Source organism: Monodelphis domestica, chromosome 3, assembly GCF_027887165.1.
Source record: "Monodelphis domestica isolate mMonDom1 chromosome 3, mMonDom1.pri, whole genome shotgun sequence".
In the NCBI taxonomy this organism is placed as follows: domain Eukaryota; kingdom Metazoa; phylum Chordata; class Mammalia; order Didelphimorphia; family Didelphidae; genus Monodelphis; species Monodelphis domestica.
In genome coordinates, this window is record NC_077229.1 from 457,115,729 (window position 1) to 457,132,221 (window position 16,493).

Consider the following 16,493-nt stretch of genomic DNA (forward strand, 5'->3'; position numbering starts at 1 on the left):
TTCCCCTCCCCCTCTCCAAGTATGCTTGAGGACATTACTCACCCCTCTAAAAGGTTCACCATCACTGTTCTAGACCATTTGATGCAAAAATCCTCAGTTTCTAACCTTTTGATCTCAAATCTTCTGTATTTTCTTCCATCCTTACCTCTTTCTGTTTTGTCTCAAAATAAGAGATCAGAGCTAATTCTGCTTCTTCCCATCCACCATTCCCTTCAGAACCATATTACCTTAATTATTCCCTCTTTTTCATACCATCTAATCTCTTGCTCTCTACTGGTTCCTATACCTTTCCCTTTAGACATGCTCTCCCTTATCCAGATTCTTAAAAAAAAAAGAAAGAAAGAAAAGCTTTCTCTTAATTATTCAATCACATCCAGCTCTCTTCCTACTTTTCACCAGCATATTTAGTTCATAAAGCAGTGGGACAAAATAAGCAATGGGAATAAATTTCATCACTGGGGGAAAGAGAACAAAGGAGAGAAGAGTAACAAAGTTGTTTTCTTATTTCCTAACCATCTTACAAGCTGGCTTTCCCCCCCTAATTTACTGCTACTTGTAAGGGTTAAATTTAATGGTTGAACAATAATTTTATGAAATTATATGGTCACCAATATTTTTTTAAACCCTTACCTTCCATCTTGGAATCAATACTGTATATTGGTTCCAAGGCAGAGTGGTAAGGACTAGGCAATATGGGGTTAAGTGGCTTCGCCAGGGTCACACAGCTGGGAAGTGTCTGAAGCCAGATTTGAACCTAGGACCTTCCATCTCTAGGCCTGGCTCTCAATCCACTGAGCTACCCAGCTGTCCCCTATGGTCGCCAATATTTATCATATCTTGAGTCAGAAATTTATTTATAAATATATATAGAGAAGAAACAATAAAGAAGAGAAATGTGAGGGGGTTAGAGAGGTTGTCTATTCTATCTTAATCCAGGCAGAGATTAATTAGCTCTCAACCAGGAAGTCCAATAGTGAGTAACCATACAGCCTCCTCCAAGATGGAAGCAAGTCTCTCCAGAAACTAGGAAAGGAGTCAGCCTTTCACTTACTCCATGAAGTAGTCCAGAAGTCAGAGTCCAAGTTGAAGCTGAGATCCAAACCCACTATCCAAACAGCAGTCTTCAGTGAAGCTCCCTCAAACACTCTCTCCAGTCAGGAGACTATCTCCATAAGACTGCCTCAAGCCAAAGGATTCATGGCTTTTATGGTGCTAGCACTGCTCAAGGGGCAGTGTTTGTGGGAACCAGTTCTTACCTTCCTGGAGGAGTGAACTCTTATCAAAGGCCTCTGAAGGTGTCAACTCTGATCATAGGAATCACAAATTTCTGGAGTTGTCACCCATTGTGGTAAGTGACTTGTGAACTCCTCCATCTAGTTCAAGCTTTTGTTGGTTCAATCCAAAAGAGGACAAAGGAGAGTTAACCCTGTCTTCACAATCTAGGGGTACTCAAGTCATTGTTTAACCAAGTGTTGACTCAAAATAGACAAAAGAAATAAAGAATTCTCTTTTATAAGTGAACTCATAAAAGAGAATAAAGAATTCCCTTTAACATACTGCTGTCTCAGAGGTCAACCATGGCTAAATTCCCCATGACTTTTTCTTAAATCCTCATTGACAATCTGTACAGTATTTGAAACTGTTCACAACCTTCCCTGTCATATTTCTGCACTTTGGCTTCTGTGATAGTATGTTCTTCTGGTTCTTCTACCTTTCTAATTGTTGTCATCTCTTTTTCCTGTAACTGATATAGGAACCTCCAAGATTTATCCTATTCTCTCCAGTGTACTCTTTCTTCCAGTCATGTTGTTTATTTCCATTGCTTCTGAGGTTGAATCTATGTAGATGTTTCCCAAATGGGTGTCTCTAGCTCTGTCTTATCCTCTGAGTTCCAGAATTGCATTTCCAGTGGGCATCTCAACTTTGATGTCCAACTGGCTTCTCAAATTCATTGTGTCTAAAATAAAATTTAGTGTATTTTACCTAAAACTTCTTTACCTCAATTTTACTTTTTCTTTTTAAACTACACTCACTCATGTTCAAATTCTCATGCCATCTTTGACTTTTTCCTCTCTTTTGCCTTCACCCAATTAGTTGTAACATCTTGTTACTTCTACTTCTTCAATATCATTCATATCTATCTTCTCTGTTCCATTACTACTGGAACCATCCTAGGTTCTCACTATTTCTTCACCAGTCCTTTTTCTGCTTATTGCAATCCTATAAGCCTCCATAAAACCTTCCTGGAAGAGAATATCTATAAATAATTTCTTTTTCAGAACCCTCATAACACTTCACTTGCACCTTTCATATACATATTTTATTTTGAAGGCTAATTATTAGTATATATCAGATTTTGCAATGTAATGATTAAAATAGTTGAGGCCATAAACTGTGGCAGTTAAAATAGTGGAAGAATTAAATTGTTGTAGATAAAAGAGTGGATGAGTAAATTGTGACCGCAGAAAATATGTTTTCACTACAGTGTCTTGTTTCAAATCAAATATAAGGTGGTTGCCAAGGAAATATTCCCAATTATGAATATACCCAAGTCAACTAGGTTTTATAGAGAATTTAATTAATAATACAATGAGGAATTAAAGAAAGAGAGAAAGAGTAAGAAAGGAATAAGTATGAAGGGCCTTAAGCCAACATGGCCTAGACCTGAGTCTTAAGAGAGAGATCAGTCAGTCCTTAATCATTGACCATAAGATCTATCCAAGCAAGAATATAGACACCAGTTCAGCCAGCCATCCTTCTCCAGAGAGGGATTCTTCTGACTGTCTTCAAGAGATTGTCCTCAAGAGCCTCTCCCAAGAGACTCCTTAAAGACTGTCTTTCCTTATATAGGGAATTTTCTCCTATGTCACCTCCCCTAAGTTCTCCCATCTACCAATCACAGTAGACGTTTTTCAAAGGACAGACCATTCTTAGTTCACACCTGAGTAGACTAATCTTTTGAGTAATTTACACCAGGAAAGCTCTGAGTAAGTTTCTCACCTCTTTGTTCCTTGGAAGTTCACAAGTTGCTTGACCTTTATAGGTACTTAGTACCCTTTTGTATTAGTCCTAAAATAGGCATGGCTTAAAGAACTTTTTGTCTTACTATAAGTATGGGTTTAAGTACTTTTCATTGTTCAGCAAAGAGTTTACAACTGTATCTTCCCCTAGGGCAGACTTAAGTAGGGGTGGAGTAGAGGTCTCACATTCCTGATCTAAGTACCTTCACTGCCCAAATGGAGAATGGTCCCAATGGGGAATGGTCTTAACCCAACTTTATGAAGTAGGGTCTGGGAAAAATTTTTTAAGGTTCACAATCCTAACCTTATGAAGTAGGGTCTGAGAAATTTTAAGGTTCACAGCAATAGATTATAAACTACTTGAGGACAAAGACTGTCTTGTTTATTTTTAATTCTTTCTCAACATTTGTCACAGTGCTTTGTCAACATTATGCATTTATTATGTGTTTAATAGATTTGAATTAAATTTCTTTCCATATTGAAGTTAGGATCCTTTTTTAATCATATATTTTACTTATAGCTTTCATCCATGAATTTTCCCCAAAATTTCTATCTTTCACACACATACACATACACATTCTTTCCTCACATACATTTTCAGGATGTACAATGTTTGTCTTCAGGGCAGAGTTTGGACCTACTATATAAACGTGTTCAGAAAATAATATAACACAAAGGCAGCTTGTTTTTAACTTGTAGCTAAACATGACATTCAAATGTTAATTGGATGAATAAATCTTGTTCATTTTGCAGACATGAAAATGTCAATGGAATAAAACTATTTATCACAAGATAATAGTCTCCTGCCACCAGATAAATGCCAAGATGAAGATACTTATTGAAAATGTATCAAAATATTCTATTGCTATTTATTGAAAATAAAGATGGAAGAAAAGTTTACATTCTCAGTTTCAAAGTGAGACACACTCTATCTATGACATCACTATTACTTATTCTTATTCCCTATGAAAGTCAGTGTGACATACAACAGGAATAGTTCTGGAGTCAAACATCAAAGACCTTTGTTTGAGCCTCATTTCTATCATTTTCCAGTCCTATAGTCAAGGGCTAATGGCTCTTTTAGATTTCTTTAGAAAGAAACCTGCACTGCATCAGAAAATCCAGAATGAACTTTGGGATGTACTGTGTGAACTGAAGGGGGTTCGACATGTCATTTATTCCGAATATAAACTCTTATGCCAACAGGGATTGCTTTTTGTCAATGCACCTACCAATCATTGGTTTTGTGCTCTCTCTCTCTCTCTCTTTCATTTTCCTCTTATTTCCAACTCTTGTAGTTTCCTCTTAGAAAGTTCAATATTGTATGCACCTTTAGCTAGAAGATCTTTAGAAGCATAAGCTAGTTATGTTAAATGATTCATTGGGGAGACTACTCTCCTAAAGAATCACATGGAAGATTGTGAAGATAGGATTAACTCTCTCTTGTCTATTTTTAGCTAATCAAATCAAGAACTTAAAGTATCCCTGTTTATCATTAAGTATGAGAGTTCACAAGTCATTTACTAGAGTAAGTGACAACTCCAAAAGCTACTGGTCCCCCTCAACCCCCCCACCCCCTTTGGGCAGTGGTAGGCAAATTGAAAGACTGCCATTAGTTTTTGTGAAGAAGGAGGAAGTCAGAAAATGACAGGAAGTAACATGGAAAAAAAGGGGTGTAAAAAGAGACCAACATTGTCTAGCATGCATTCCCTTCCTGGTGTTTAGAGATATTGGTTCCAGGCATTCATTTCTTAGCTTCTGAGGAGATTGGTTGTGGAGATTCCTGCTTTGGCTTTGGAGGAAGCTGCACTCGTGAACCCAGGCTGAAGACACCACCAGGACTTCTGGCTTGGAGAGATTCCTGCCTTGGTGGCTCTGTGAGGAGACGCTCTTTGCTCGTTGACACTTTGGTGGGACATTCCCTTCAGCGTGAGTTCTGTGGAGAAACTCTTTTCCTTGGATCCTGACTCAGATTGGAACTTTGCCAAGGAGAAAGCTGAATTTCATCAGATCAAGGCATAGGGTAGGCTAGGCAACTCCTTACCGCTTTCCTTCCATTTCATATTTGAACTCTTTCTCTTCCTTGTTATAAATAAAAGCAAACAGTTTTTTTCTGGCTTAGGGATAATATTTTTAATTCAGTGACCACAACATTGAATTTATAACTCTTATTTAGTCAAAACCCTAATTTAACCCTTACACTTTCAATGACTTTTTGGCAAAAAGATTTACAATGAACATAATAACTATGTTCAAATATTTGTAGGATTGTCATTTGAAAGAGGAATTAGACTTGTTCTTCTTGGCCCTAGCAAGCAAAACTTGGAATAATGGATAAACATTTTAGAAATACAGATTTAAGTTCCAAGTAAAAGTTGCTTCCTAACAAGTAGGGTTATCCAGAAGTAGAATGATACTCTGAAATGGGTTTTCCCCCACTAGAGGTCTTCAAGTGGTGTCTGGTTTGCCACTCTAATATATGTCATGAGAATTCTTATTCAGGTTAGAAACTCCTTGAGCACAAAAATCAGGTATAATTCATAGATTCGTGTCTGAGAGGAATATTAACAAGCAAATGTAGAGCCTAGCTCAGTGATGGCAAACATTTTAGTGTCTGATGCCCAAATTGGACCTTCACGCTGCATGTGAGCACCCTGCCTTACCCCAGACAGGGGAGGGAGGAAGCACTCCCATTGGGCTGCTGGGCAGAAGGGCCATGTGAAAAAATGTCTTCAGGCATGCAGAGAGCGGGAAGGGAGCAGTCTTCTCCAGCACTTGTGTCATAGGTTCACCAACACAGGCCTAGCTGAATGCTAAACATAAAACAAGTTTCCAAAACTTAGCTGTGTGGCTCTGAGCCCAGTGACAGAGCAGCAGTTCAGTTTTTTAACCTGTAGGTCTAGCATTATGAGGATGATGTTAGAAATTAAGTCTTGTTACATTAGTTTAGAGATTAAGAAGTGAAGAAGCTGTCTTGAGAAAGAATTTGGGTTTGAAACAGATCTGAGACAGAGTGTCAGTTTCAAATGCTGACAGTGTGTGAGGGAGGTATAATGGTTTTTCTGTGACTGTTACTCTCTCTGGGTGTGCGTGTTGCTCTGAGGTAGTTGGCAGTTAGTCTCTGGGAGTGGCAGTGGCTCTCTTGGAGTGCTGAGAGTAGGTGACATCTTCTTTTTCTCTCTCTTCTCACTATCTGAGATAGAAGGAAAGGAGGGAAAAACCTGAAGGAGCTAAGTGATTTTCTTTTCCAACTTGGGAAACAGTAGTGACTGTTTATTGCTATTTCACAGATTGTTTTATCTCTGAGAAGACCAAAGAAAGGCCTGGTCTTTGGTTTGGACTCTTGAGTCCCCTAAGGCTCAGAGTCCTAACTTGGTTCTTACTGAGGCTCAGCCAGCTGGTCTTTGTTATTTTTATAACTTGGAGACAAAGTTAAGAATTATATACTTCTTATAAGGATAATAGTGTTAGTTATTGTAGAATAGGGAAAATTTGGGTTAATCAGATCAGGAAGGATCAGTGTAGCCTGTGGAAACAGGAGAAGTGTTTCCTTATGGAACCAGGGAGTTTTATTTGGGTGTAGTTAGAAATCCTTTTATATCCTTATATTTTCAATAAACAGTTTATTTTTGTATAACAAGAGTCTCCTTAGTGTCCTTGCTCCTGGCTCCGAAGAGAAATTCACTTATGGGCTCCACTTCACTTATATAAACTGAAGATACTTTGTAAGCACAGCAAGCAGAGTATCTAATCAGTTTATATCCATAATCAATTCTTTGGTTATTATTTTTACAGCATGTTTGCCTGCAGTGGAATAACCAGGTCAGGAGACCAAGACCAAGAAGAGAAGCCCACAGCTTAGTCCCTCTGAATCTGTAGAACTTTCTTTCAGGCTAACAGTGACTAAAGTCCCTCAGTAGTCTAGTGAAACTCAACTCTACATAATCCAGTAGACTTAACTTGAAGAGCTTTGATCAGGAGGGCAATGAACAGACATTTCCCCAGATCACACCATGTTGGAAGCACAATAATTTAGATCTAGTAAGGTAGAATTTAATGGGAATAAATATAAATTCCTTGGGTTGAATTCAATAATTCAGTCCAGTAAATATTCATTAAATACCTACTAAGTACCAGGTATTGTGCTAAATGCTTGGGATAAAAATTTAAAAAAAGCAAGACAGCCCCTACCCTCAAGGAGTTTATATCTAAGGGGGAAGAACACACATAAAAGGAAGCTCAAAAGTTGGGGAGAGGAAGTATCAGTGGGTTTTTGACGTGAGAGGCATGATTTTTCATGAACTTGAAAACAAGCAGAATTTACTGATGGAAAATGGAGTTAACCTGTAAATTTCAGAGCCCCCCATAAAGCAATTAATTTGACTTAAATTCTGGCAAAATTTTAGGATATATTATTAATGATTCTGTGCACTTAGAAAAGAAAGTGGTGATCATTAAAGATAGTATGGCCTCAAGAATAGGTTAAGTTAGGCTAAGCTAATTTTCTTTAACTGTGTTGATAAATCAGGGAATATCTGGGTTTCAGCCTGGTATTTGACCAAGTTTCTTCATATATCCTTGAAAATAATTTGGAGAATTGTAGGTTGGATAATAGTATATACTTTTATCAATGACTTAAATAAAGGCATAGATTGTATGGTGTATTTATTAAGCTTCTGGATGACAAAGACTTGTGAGGAATATCTAACACACTGGATAACTGAATTGGAATCCCCTAAGGTTTCAGCAGGCTTTACTGATAATTCAGATCTAGTAAGGTAGAATTTAATAGGAATAAATATAAATTCCTATATTTGGGTTAAAAAAATAATTTGCATTAAGTACAGAATGGGGAGGACATGGCTATATAATAGTTCATGTGAAAGGACCATAGCTTTTTTTTTTTTTAACCCATACCTTCTGCCTTGGAATCAATACTGTGTATTGGCTCCAAGGCAGAAGAGTGGTAAGGGCTAGGCAATGGGGGTCAAGTGACTTGCCCAGGGTCACACAGCTAGGAAGTGTCTGGGGCCAGATTTGAACCCAGGACCTCCCATCTCTGGGCCTGGCTCTCAAACCACTGAGCTACCCAGCTGCCCCCCCCATGGCTTTTTAATAGACTGCAAAGTGGTATGATAGGAAAGTAAAAAAACTAAATGTCTTTTTGACTATTAATGTAAACTAAAGGTCTGTAAGTGGAAGATGGGCAGCAAGGTCTTGTTGAGGGTATTCCTTCTGGGTAATGACTGGACTAGATACCTCTGAGATGCTTTCAAACCTTGGGATTTTAGGATTCCTCCAAGACTGAAATATTTTCTTCACCCTTTGAGCCTCTTTAATACTTATAGATTACCACTTTCACCACATTATAACTTTTTGTGTACCTGTTTTATCTCCCTTGTTAGTTTGAAATTTCCTTTAAACAGTAAGGACTGTGTTATTAATCTTTGTATTCCCAATAGCTTCTGAAACAATGCCTTGCCCAGAATAGGCAAATAATAAATATTTGTTGAATGGATACATGATTTGTGTGAGCACTGAATTTTTAAAAAAGAAATCCTAAGATTTTAAAGTTGTCAGTGTATGTATACAACTGCATATAGGTGTCTTGTTTTGTTAGATCTCCTTCCAGCTTAGTAATTGTAATCAGAAATTTATTCTGAAATATTCACCCTAAATATCTGAAGGTTATGCCAATTAATATTCAGTAAGCAAATGGGTAACTTAAGTACTGGTGTGGCATAAAAAGGAGAGATCAGAGTCACTTAGCCCTGTTTGCCTTAGTTTTCTCATCTGGAAATTGAGATGCAGAAATGGAGAAGAAAATGGCAAACTACTCCAGTAGCTTTGCCAAGAAAGCTCCAGATGGAATCATGGAAAGTTGGACACAACTGAACAAGGAAAGCCAAAAAAAAAGTTCATTCAGATTCTCTTCTAGGTGATGTGCATTAATGAGAGGAATAACTTGGAAGACTGTATAAAGAATTGACTTTAGAGTCAGAGTGACACATGTTCAAACCTCACTTCTGACAAATATTGGTTGTGTGCTTCTAAGCAAATTGTTTACTTCTCAGGGCCTCATGGAACTCACTGAGACTGTAAGTTGAAGAGTTCATACATTTTCTTCTTGGTGGCAGGTGCTTTCTCATCAGGAGTCCCCTATACATTAAACATTTCTAGCCCAAAAAACAACTTGAGTATAATATAGGCACATATGTATATATCCATGTATCTGTCATATATGTATATAGCACATGTCATATGTATATCTCTGTGTTTTATATAGGCAAACATTTTTATTCTAACTTTCAGCATTTGCAGGGATACTCTGAGCATTATATAAGAACTAACCCCAAAAAAGTAACATAAACTTTTGCAGATGGACGACCTTTAACACTAAAGGAGATCTGGGATGATGTTCATCAATTCTATAAAATTCGTCTTCTTCAAGAGCCATGGAGCACCATTACACAACAGGTCAGATGGTATTTCCTATTATTCTTTGTAATTAATTTTCAAGAAGAGGAGGGGTTATTTTAGCATTCTTATTAAGATATTGATGGTTTTCTTATGTGGACACTATAGTGATTCAAATATTAGTTATGTGTTAAATTTGTAAGAAATTGAAGTGTAACTTTGATTAATAGAATTGCAATCATTTGGAAAATAAGTGGAGAAAATTGATTTGTCAATCAAAAAATGTGTTATTACTGTCTAATGTACTAAAATCAGTAATGAAGTTTGAATTTTTTTTAAATACTCTTCACAGTTTATGTAGTATCACTTTGAAATTTGCATTATAGCAAATTGTGCTCACTTACAAAATCATTTTCATTTGGATAAAAAAGCTCATTTTTTACCAGCCTCCATTAAGCATAATCAAAGCATGCCTTTTCAATTGACTTTACCAGTCATTAGGATGTTATGCCAAGTCATGAATTAGATCATAGAGATAAAGCAGATTATTTACCAATCAAAATGTTTAAATGGGCTACTTATTTTTAATCAAGAATCTGGATTGTGGCTTAAAGTCAGATGTTTCACACTGCTGGTCTGTCTTTGTCAGAATTCAGTTTAAGTTTATTTTGGCACCACATGAGAGGAAATGAAGAAAGAACAAAAAAGTGGCATGAAGGATTATCTGTGAGAATGTTAGTGATACCGTTACTCTCTTCATTGGCACTGTACAATACTGTAAAGACCTATGCCAAATATTCATTGTTATAGAAAATGAGCATGACAGTAATAATCTGTCTATACAATAATTTGAAAAGCAGTCTTTGCACAATCTAAGATTTACTTGCCTTATGTAATTTTTCTCATATTACACTGCTTTTCAGCTTTTGTAATAATATATCTGTTACGTTAAATCTGTGGTGATTTCAGAGATCTATAGAATTCAAAATTGAGCCCTTTCTTTTACACATAAACTACATGTAATTTGACTATGACAATAACTTCTATGGCTGTAATGCATACTACATTTTATCAGACTCTGTGTCCTGAGAAAATCACAGGGGTGACTATGCCAAGCATACACAGCACAAGCTATGTTAGAAAAAGCCTCAGAAACCTTGGTAGATGACTAGGATTTATAGAAGAGCTGGAGGAAATGATAAAGGAGGAGACTTACTAGACCTTTGATCCTTCAATGGATGGGTCAAATAAATAATAAGAACTGGGTAGGATGTCTGTGGATAGTAGAAGGAAAGGACCCTTATGGCATGTATGTATTTAATATGTACAGGGTAATCTGGATTTTTGTCATATTTTTGTATATTTAATGTGTGTAAAAATATGGCAATTCATTCAATAACTTTCCTTTATCCTTTTATGATTTGAGATCACATTTGGTAAATAAGTTACTTTTTTACTCTTGGTAATGCAGGAAGCTAACTTGTTAAATGATTCTTAAATAATGAAGCTTGATAGGTTGCATAGTGATTTCTAATGATAGCTAATAAAGTGTGATGATTTAATTGTGCTTCCTCTAGTAATAATCTTAAGTGCTCCAGTGAAGTTGCAGTGATTGGTTTCTTCTGAACTCCATCTCCCAGGAGTCTCTAGTTGGCTCTCTGATACAACATCTGATAACAGGCTTTAACTCTTCCTATTTTAAATAATACAAATCAATTAAAACTCACACTCACATGCACACACACACACACACACACACACACACACACACACACAGCTGTTTAACAAAACTTCTCAATGTTGCTGTAGGTCTCTGTGGGTATTTCCTGATGGCTCATAATGACATCAATTTAGTGCACCTGGTAGGATATGTGTGAGCTGGAAGTAGCTTCATTCTGAAATGACAAGAAAATGGAAAAGTATTTATGGATTGCTGCAGTTTCTTCAGAAGTACTACCAGCACTGATGCCTTTTTTTTTCCAACAGAAGAGTTAGAAATGGGGCCATAGACATGATGTAATTGTTTTTCTAGTAATTTGCTGGTAATCTACTGATCATAACCTCATACTTATTATTAGTATTTGACTTTTATTAAATAATAAAACCCTACTAAACTGATTAGAGGGTGGTTGTCTTTGATGTGATTTTTTTTATCAACATCAATCATAATTTGGTAGGTCTCTGTGTTTTGTTATCTGGAAAGAAATATCCCTATGTTCTGAATCTTGTTTATTCCTGACATTTTCTTAACAGCATAAACATTTTCCTTGAATCTTATTATAAATGATTTGTTTTCCCCATCTTTTTATTTAATACCTCAAATGCTTTTTTAAATTGTATATTAGATGCCACAAGCTTTTTCTGTGATATTTGTTCTTCCTCTAGATTCCCTTTTTCAATTTCCTTAATACACTTTTAACTGACCCATTGACTAAATGAAGAAAGTAGTCTCTAAAGAGTTTGTTACAGCTTTTTTTTAGATTCCAAATAATTTCTCCTCCTAATTTACTTTCTGATTTGTTTCATTTTGTTATGCACTAAAAGGAATTTAGAATATGTAAGATATGTTTCTCATAAATAGAACATCTGTAAGTTATGCTACTATATACTTATAATTTTTATCAATTAAACTATCAGACCATTAAAACAAAAGGCTAGGCTAATGCTCCTTCTTTATGCTTATGTCTAATTTGTTAATTGCTCAGCTTTTTAGCCTAAAAAAGTTAGAACAGTAGCACTTTAATTTGTACAGTGCCCCTTTATTTTAAAAGTAAATGTTTGATTGATGCTTTTTTTTTTTAACATCGGTGGTCTTTGCAACAAGGAAGTTATTGTTGAACCTTTTTCAATCATTTCAGAACTTTGTGAGCCTATTTGGGGTTTTCTTGACAAAGATACTGGAGTGGCTGGCCATTTGATTCTCCAGTTAATTTTACAGATGGGGAAACTGATGCAAACTGGATTAAGTAACTTGCTCAAGGGTTTGAATCCAGATTTGAACTCAGACAGATGAGTCTTCTTGACTTCAGGCCTAGCACTCTATTCACTGTTCCACCTAATTGCCCCTAACAAGGAAGTATATCTAAGGAAAATAAGGAAAATAAAATAACACATTGGTCATACAACTTACCTCATTCTGCCTTGTAATGTAACACTTCCTAGTCAACAGGAGAGAACTGTGTTTCACTGTGAATTGTCTGAAGTCAAGTTTGATTTGCATCCCTCACAGTTTGGAGGTCTTCCAGCATTGTTTTCCTTTATATTATTCTCATTGTGCAAATTTTTCTTAACTTTTTAATGCATTCATTTCTACAAGTCTTCCCAAGTTTCTTTTCATTATTCATATTTGTTGTTAGAATATTATTGAATTACATTCACATACCACAGTGTGTTCAGCCAATTCCCAATTGATGGGCACCTACTTTGTTTCTGATTTTTTATACATATCCTCAAAATATACATGCATGCATACAAACATATACATAGATATTCACATGTATCTATGTATATACATATGTGTATATTGTAAAGATTAAAATTTAGGGAACTGAGGCAGTAAGAAATTAGTTTCTCTCTGCAAGGAGTATTATATTTTTAGAGGTTTATTGAAGATTAAGGATTAAAGAAAATACAGGATAAGAAAGCACGTGTCTAGGCCCAGGGGCCTAGACAACCTCACCTACATTAAGAAAAGAGTCATGTCAGCTTGCAAGCGGAAACAGGAAAGACCAAGAGCCTATTCACAACCAGGTTAAATACCTCATCTCGCTCTCAGGTGAGAATTCAGTGATATTACAAAGCATTCTGGGGAAGTGGAGCAAGGACTTCTGGGGATTGAAGTCCTGGATTCAAGTCTATTTTATTTATATATATATATACATAACACACACATGAATAAAAATACATGGGGCATTTCTCTTTGTCTCTGACAGAATATATGCCCAATAATGAGATAATTGGGTCAAAGATTATAGTTTAAAATTGTTTTCTGGAACAGTTGGGTTAATTTTCAGATCTATCAGTAGTGTATTAGTGTATATCTCTTCCCATAGCCTCTCCAAACTTAACAGACCCTCCCAAAATAAGAAGGAAACAAAAAGGGAGGGGGCAGAAAGGGAAGCTTATGAAGGGCGGGGATTAGGGGAACTTATTAAAAGCAAACCACTATTTTAAAAGGATATAGCAAAAGAAGAAAGGACAGAACTAGGAGAGGATATCCAAATACTGGGGACTACACAAGTGGCAAGCATAACTGTTAAGATTAAAATTGCCAAACTGTGGCGGGTAAAAATTAGTTTCTTTCTGTTAGAAGTATTATATTTTTATGAGGTTTATTAAAGATTAAGAATTTAAGAAAATACAAGTAAGAAAGCATGTGTCTAGGCCCAGAGAGCCCATTCACAACCACTCACATCTTGCCTGCTAAGTAGAGAGCCGCGTAGGAAGAGCGCTAGCTGTAGGCAGAGACCCTTTAAATAGTCATTTGTTCTCGGCCCAGCTGGGAACTCAGGTGAGGTTACAAAGCATCTCAGGAACTAGAGCAAGGACTTCTGGGGATTGAAGTCCAGGGTTCAAATCTCCATTTTTACATAACTTTGAATGTGAATGGGATGAACTCACCCATAAAACGAGAACAAATAGGAGAGTGGATTAGAATCCAAAATGCTACCATATGTTGTCTGCAAGAAATACACTTGAGGCAGGGAGACTCTCATAGGGTTAGAATTAAAGGTTGTAGCAAAACCTATTGGGCCTCAACTGAGAGAAAGAAGGCATAAGTTGCAATCATGATATCTGACAAAGCCAAAGTAAAACTAGATCTGATCAAAAGGGATAGGGAAGGTAACAACATCCTGATAAAAGGCAGTATAGACAATGATGAAATATCAATAATCAACATGTATGCACCAAATGATATAGCATCCAAATTTCTAAAGGAAAAACTAGTGGAGTTTAAGGAGGAAATAGATGGTAAAACTATACTAGTGGGAGACCTGAACCTTCCTCTATCAGAACTAGATGAATCAAATAAAAAAATAAATAAGAAAGAGGTAAGAGATGTGACCAAATCTTAGAAAAATTAGAGTTAATAGATGTATTGAGAAAAATAAATAGGGACAAAAAGAAATATACCTTCTTTTCAGCAGTACATGGTACATTCACAAAGATTGACCATATACTATGGCATAAAAACATGCCAAACAGATGCAGAAAAGCAGAAATAATAAATACAACCTTTTCAGATAATAATGCAATAAAAATAATAATAAGTAAAGGTACATGGAGAGGTAAATCAAAAATTAATTGGAAATTAAATAATATGATTTTCCAAAATTGGTTAGTTAGAGAACATATCATAGAAACAATAATTTCATTGAAGAAAATGACAATGATGAGACATCCTTTCAAAATCTATGGGATGCAGCCAAAGCAGTACTCGGTTGGGGGGGGGGGGTTATATCCTTGAGTTTATATATTAACAAATTAAGAAGGGCAGAGGTCAATGAATTGGACATGCAAATCAAAAAACTTGAAAGCAAACAAATCAAAAATCCCCAGATGAAAACTAAATTAGAGATCCTAAAAATTAAGGGAGAAATTAATAAAATCGAAAGTGAAAGAACAATTGAACTAATGAATAAGGCTAGAAGCTGGTATTTTGAAAAAACAAACAAAATAGACAGAATGCTGGTCAACCTAATAAAAAAAGGAAAGAAAAAAACCAAATTAATGGTATCATAGATGAAAAGGGAGACCTCACCACCAATGAAGAGGAAATAAAGGCAATTATTAAAAACTATTATGCCCAATTATATGGCAACAAATATGGCAATCTCGGTGGATGAATAATTACAAAACTATAAATTGCCTAGATTAACAGAAGAAGAAATAGAATTCATAAATAATCCCATGGCCTCTCCAGCACTTATATTTATCTATTGTTGTATTTGCTAATTTGGTGGGAATGAGGCAAAACTCCATAGTTTTTTTTAAAATTCACCTTTCTTCTATTAATAATTTGGACCATCCATATGTTTGTTGATAGCATTTCTTTCTTTAAAATTGCTTGTTCATCTATTTTGCTCATTAACTTACAAGGTTTTTCCACTGAATAGTTCCAGATACTTCATATATATCATTTCACTCATATTAAAGGAAATTTTTTACAAAGAGGAGATAGAATAGATTAAAATCCTTCTTAAGCCACTTTAAACATAGCATCATTAAAACCTTCATTAAACTATATATTAACAGTCTCATTACTCAGCACATTTTATTTTCATAATTGTCTACCAACTGTTACATTTTAAATTCCCATTTCTCAAGGAATTACCATTACCAATTCTAGCTTTTCATTCAGGGTATTTATTACATTTTAAAAAGTGGTAACATAAAATAAGAACTTATTAAAGTATATCTTGTATATTTTTATATTGAGTTCTCCCTCAACCACAAGGGCATCAAGATTAGGAGAACCTTATTATCTGGCCTAGATGAAGTTTGCTAAAATAATTATGATCAGATATGTCTTTTTTATATATCCCAGTTATTGGGCACATAAGAATTTTTCAGTGTGCAAATAGGTCAATCAGTGGTCAAACATGGAGCTACTTCTCTCATAGAGCCTAGCAATGGTACAAGGTACAGCCACTATTTGGAAATTTTGCAAAGAAGTCCCAGGGTTCAGGTTCAGGTTATTTGTACATTACCACTTGCAGAACTACACGTAGAATACTGAATGTCCTGTAAACATTTCAAATTCAACATATGCAAAACAGAATTCAATATTTTTCCCAACCTTATTTTGAACTTCTTTATTTCTGTTAAGGGCAACATCATTCTTCAAATCACCCAAATTCACAAGCTCATCTTGGGTGCCTCAGGTTCCCTCATTCTCCTTATCTAACTAGTTTGTCCATTCTGTCTCCAGAATTACTCTTTATGTTTGTCTCCTTCTCCTAGTTCAAACCATCATTGCCTAGACTATTATAACAGCCTCCTAACTGATCTTCTTGCCCCAAGTCTGTCTTCTCTAATCCATCCTCAGATAGTGTC

The 16,493-nt window shown here is 35.8% G+C and overlaps 1 protein-coding gene across 5 annotated transcripts in view; it reads left to right on the forward strand.

The window, feature by feature from the left end:
- Nucleotides 1–16,493, forward strand: part of ATG10 (autophagy related 10) — a 409,500-nt gene that overhangs the window by 327,713 nt on the left and 65,294 nt on the right. For all 5 annotated transcript variants that reach the window (XM_007487365.3, XM_007487366.3, XM_056824607.1 and 2 more), the window contains exon 5: nucleotides 9,400–9,497. In XM_007487365.3, coding sequence (XP_007487427.1) covers nucleotides 9,400–9,497 — 98 coding nt within the window. The remainder of the gene's footprint in view (nucleotides 1–9,399; nucleotides 9,498–16,493) is intronic.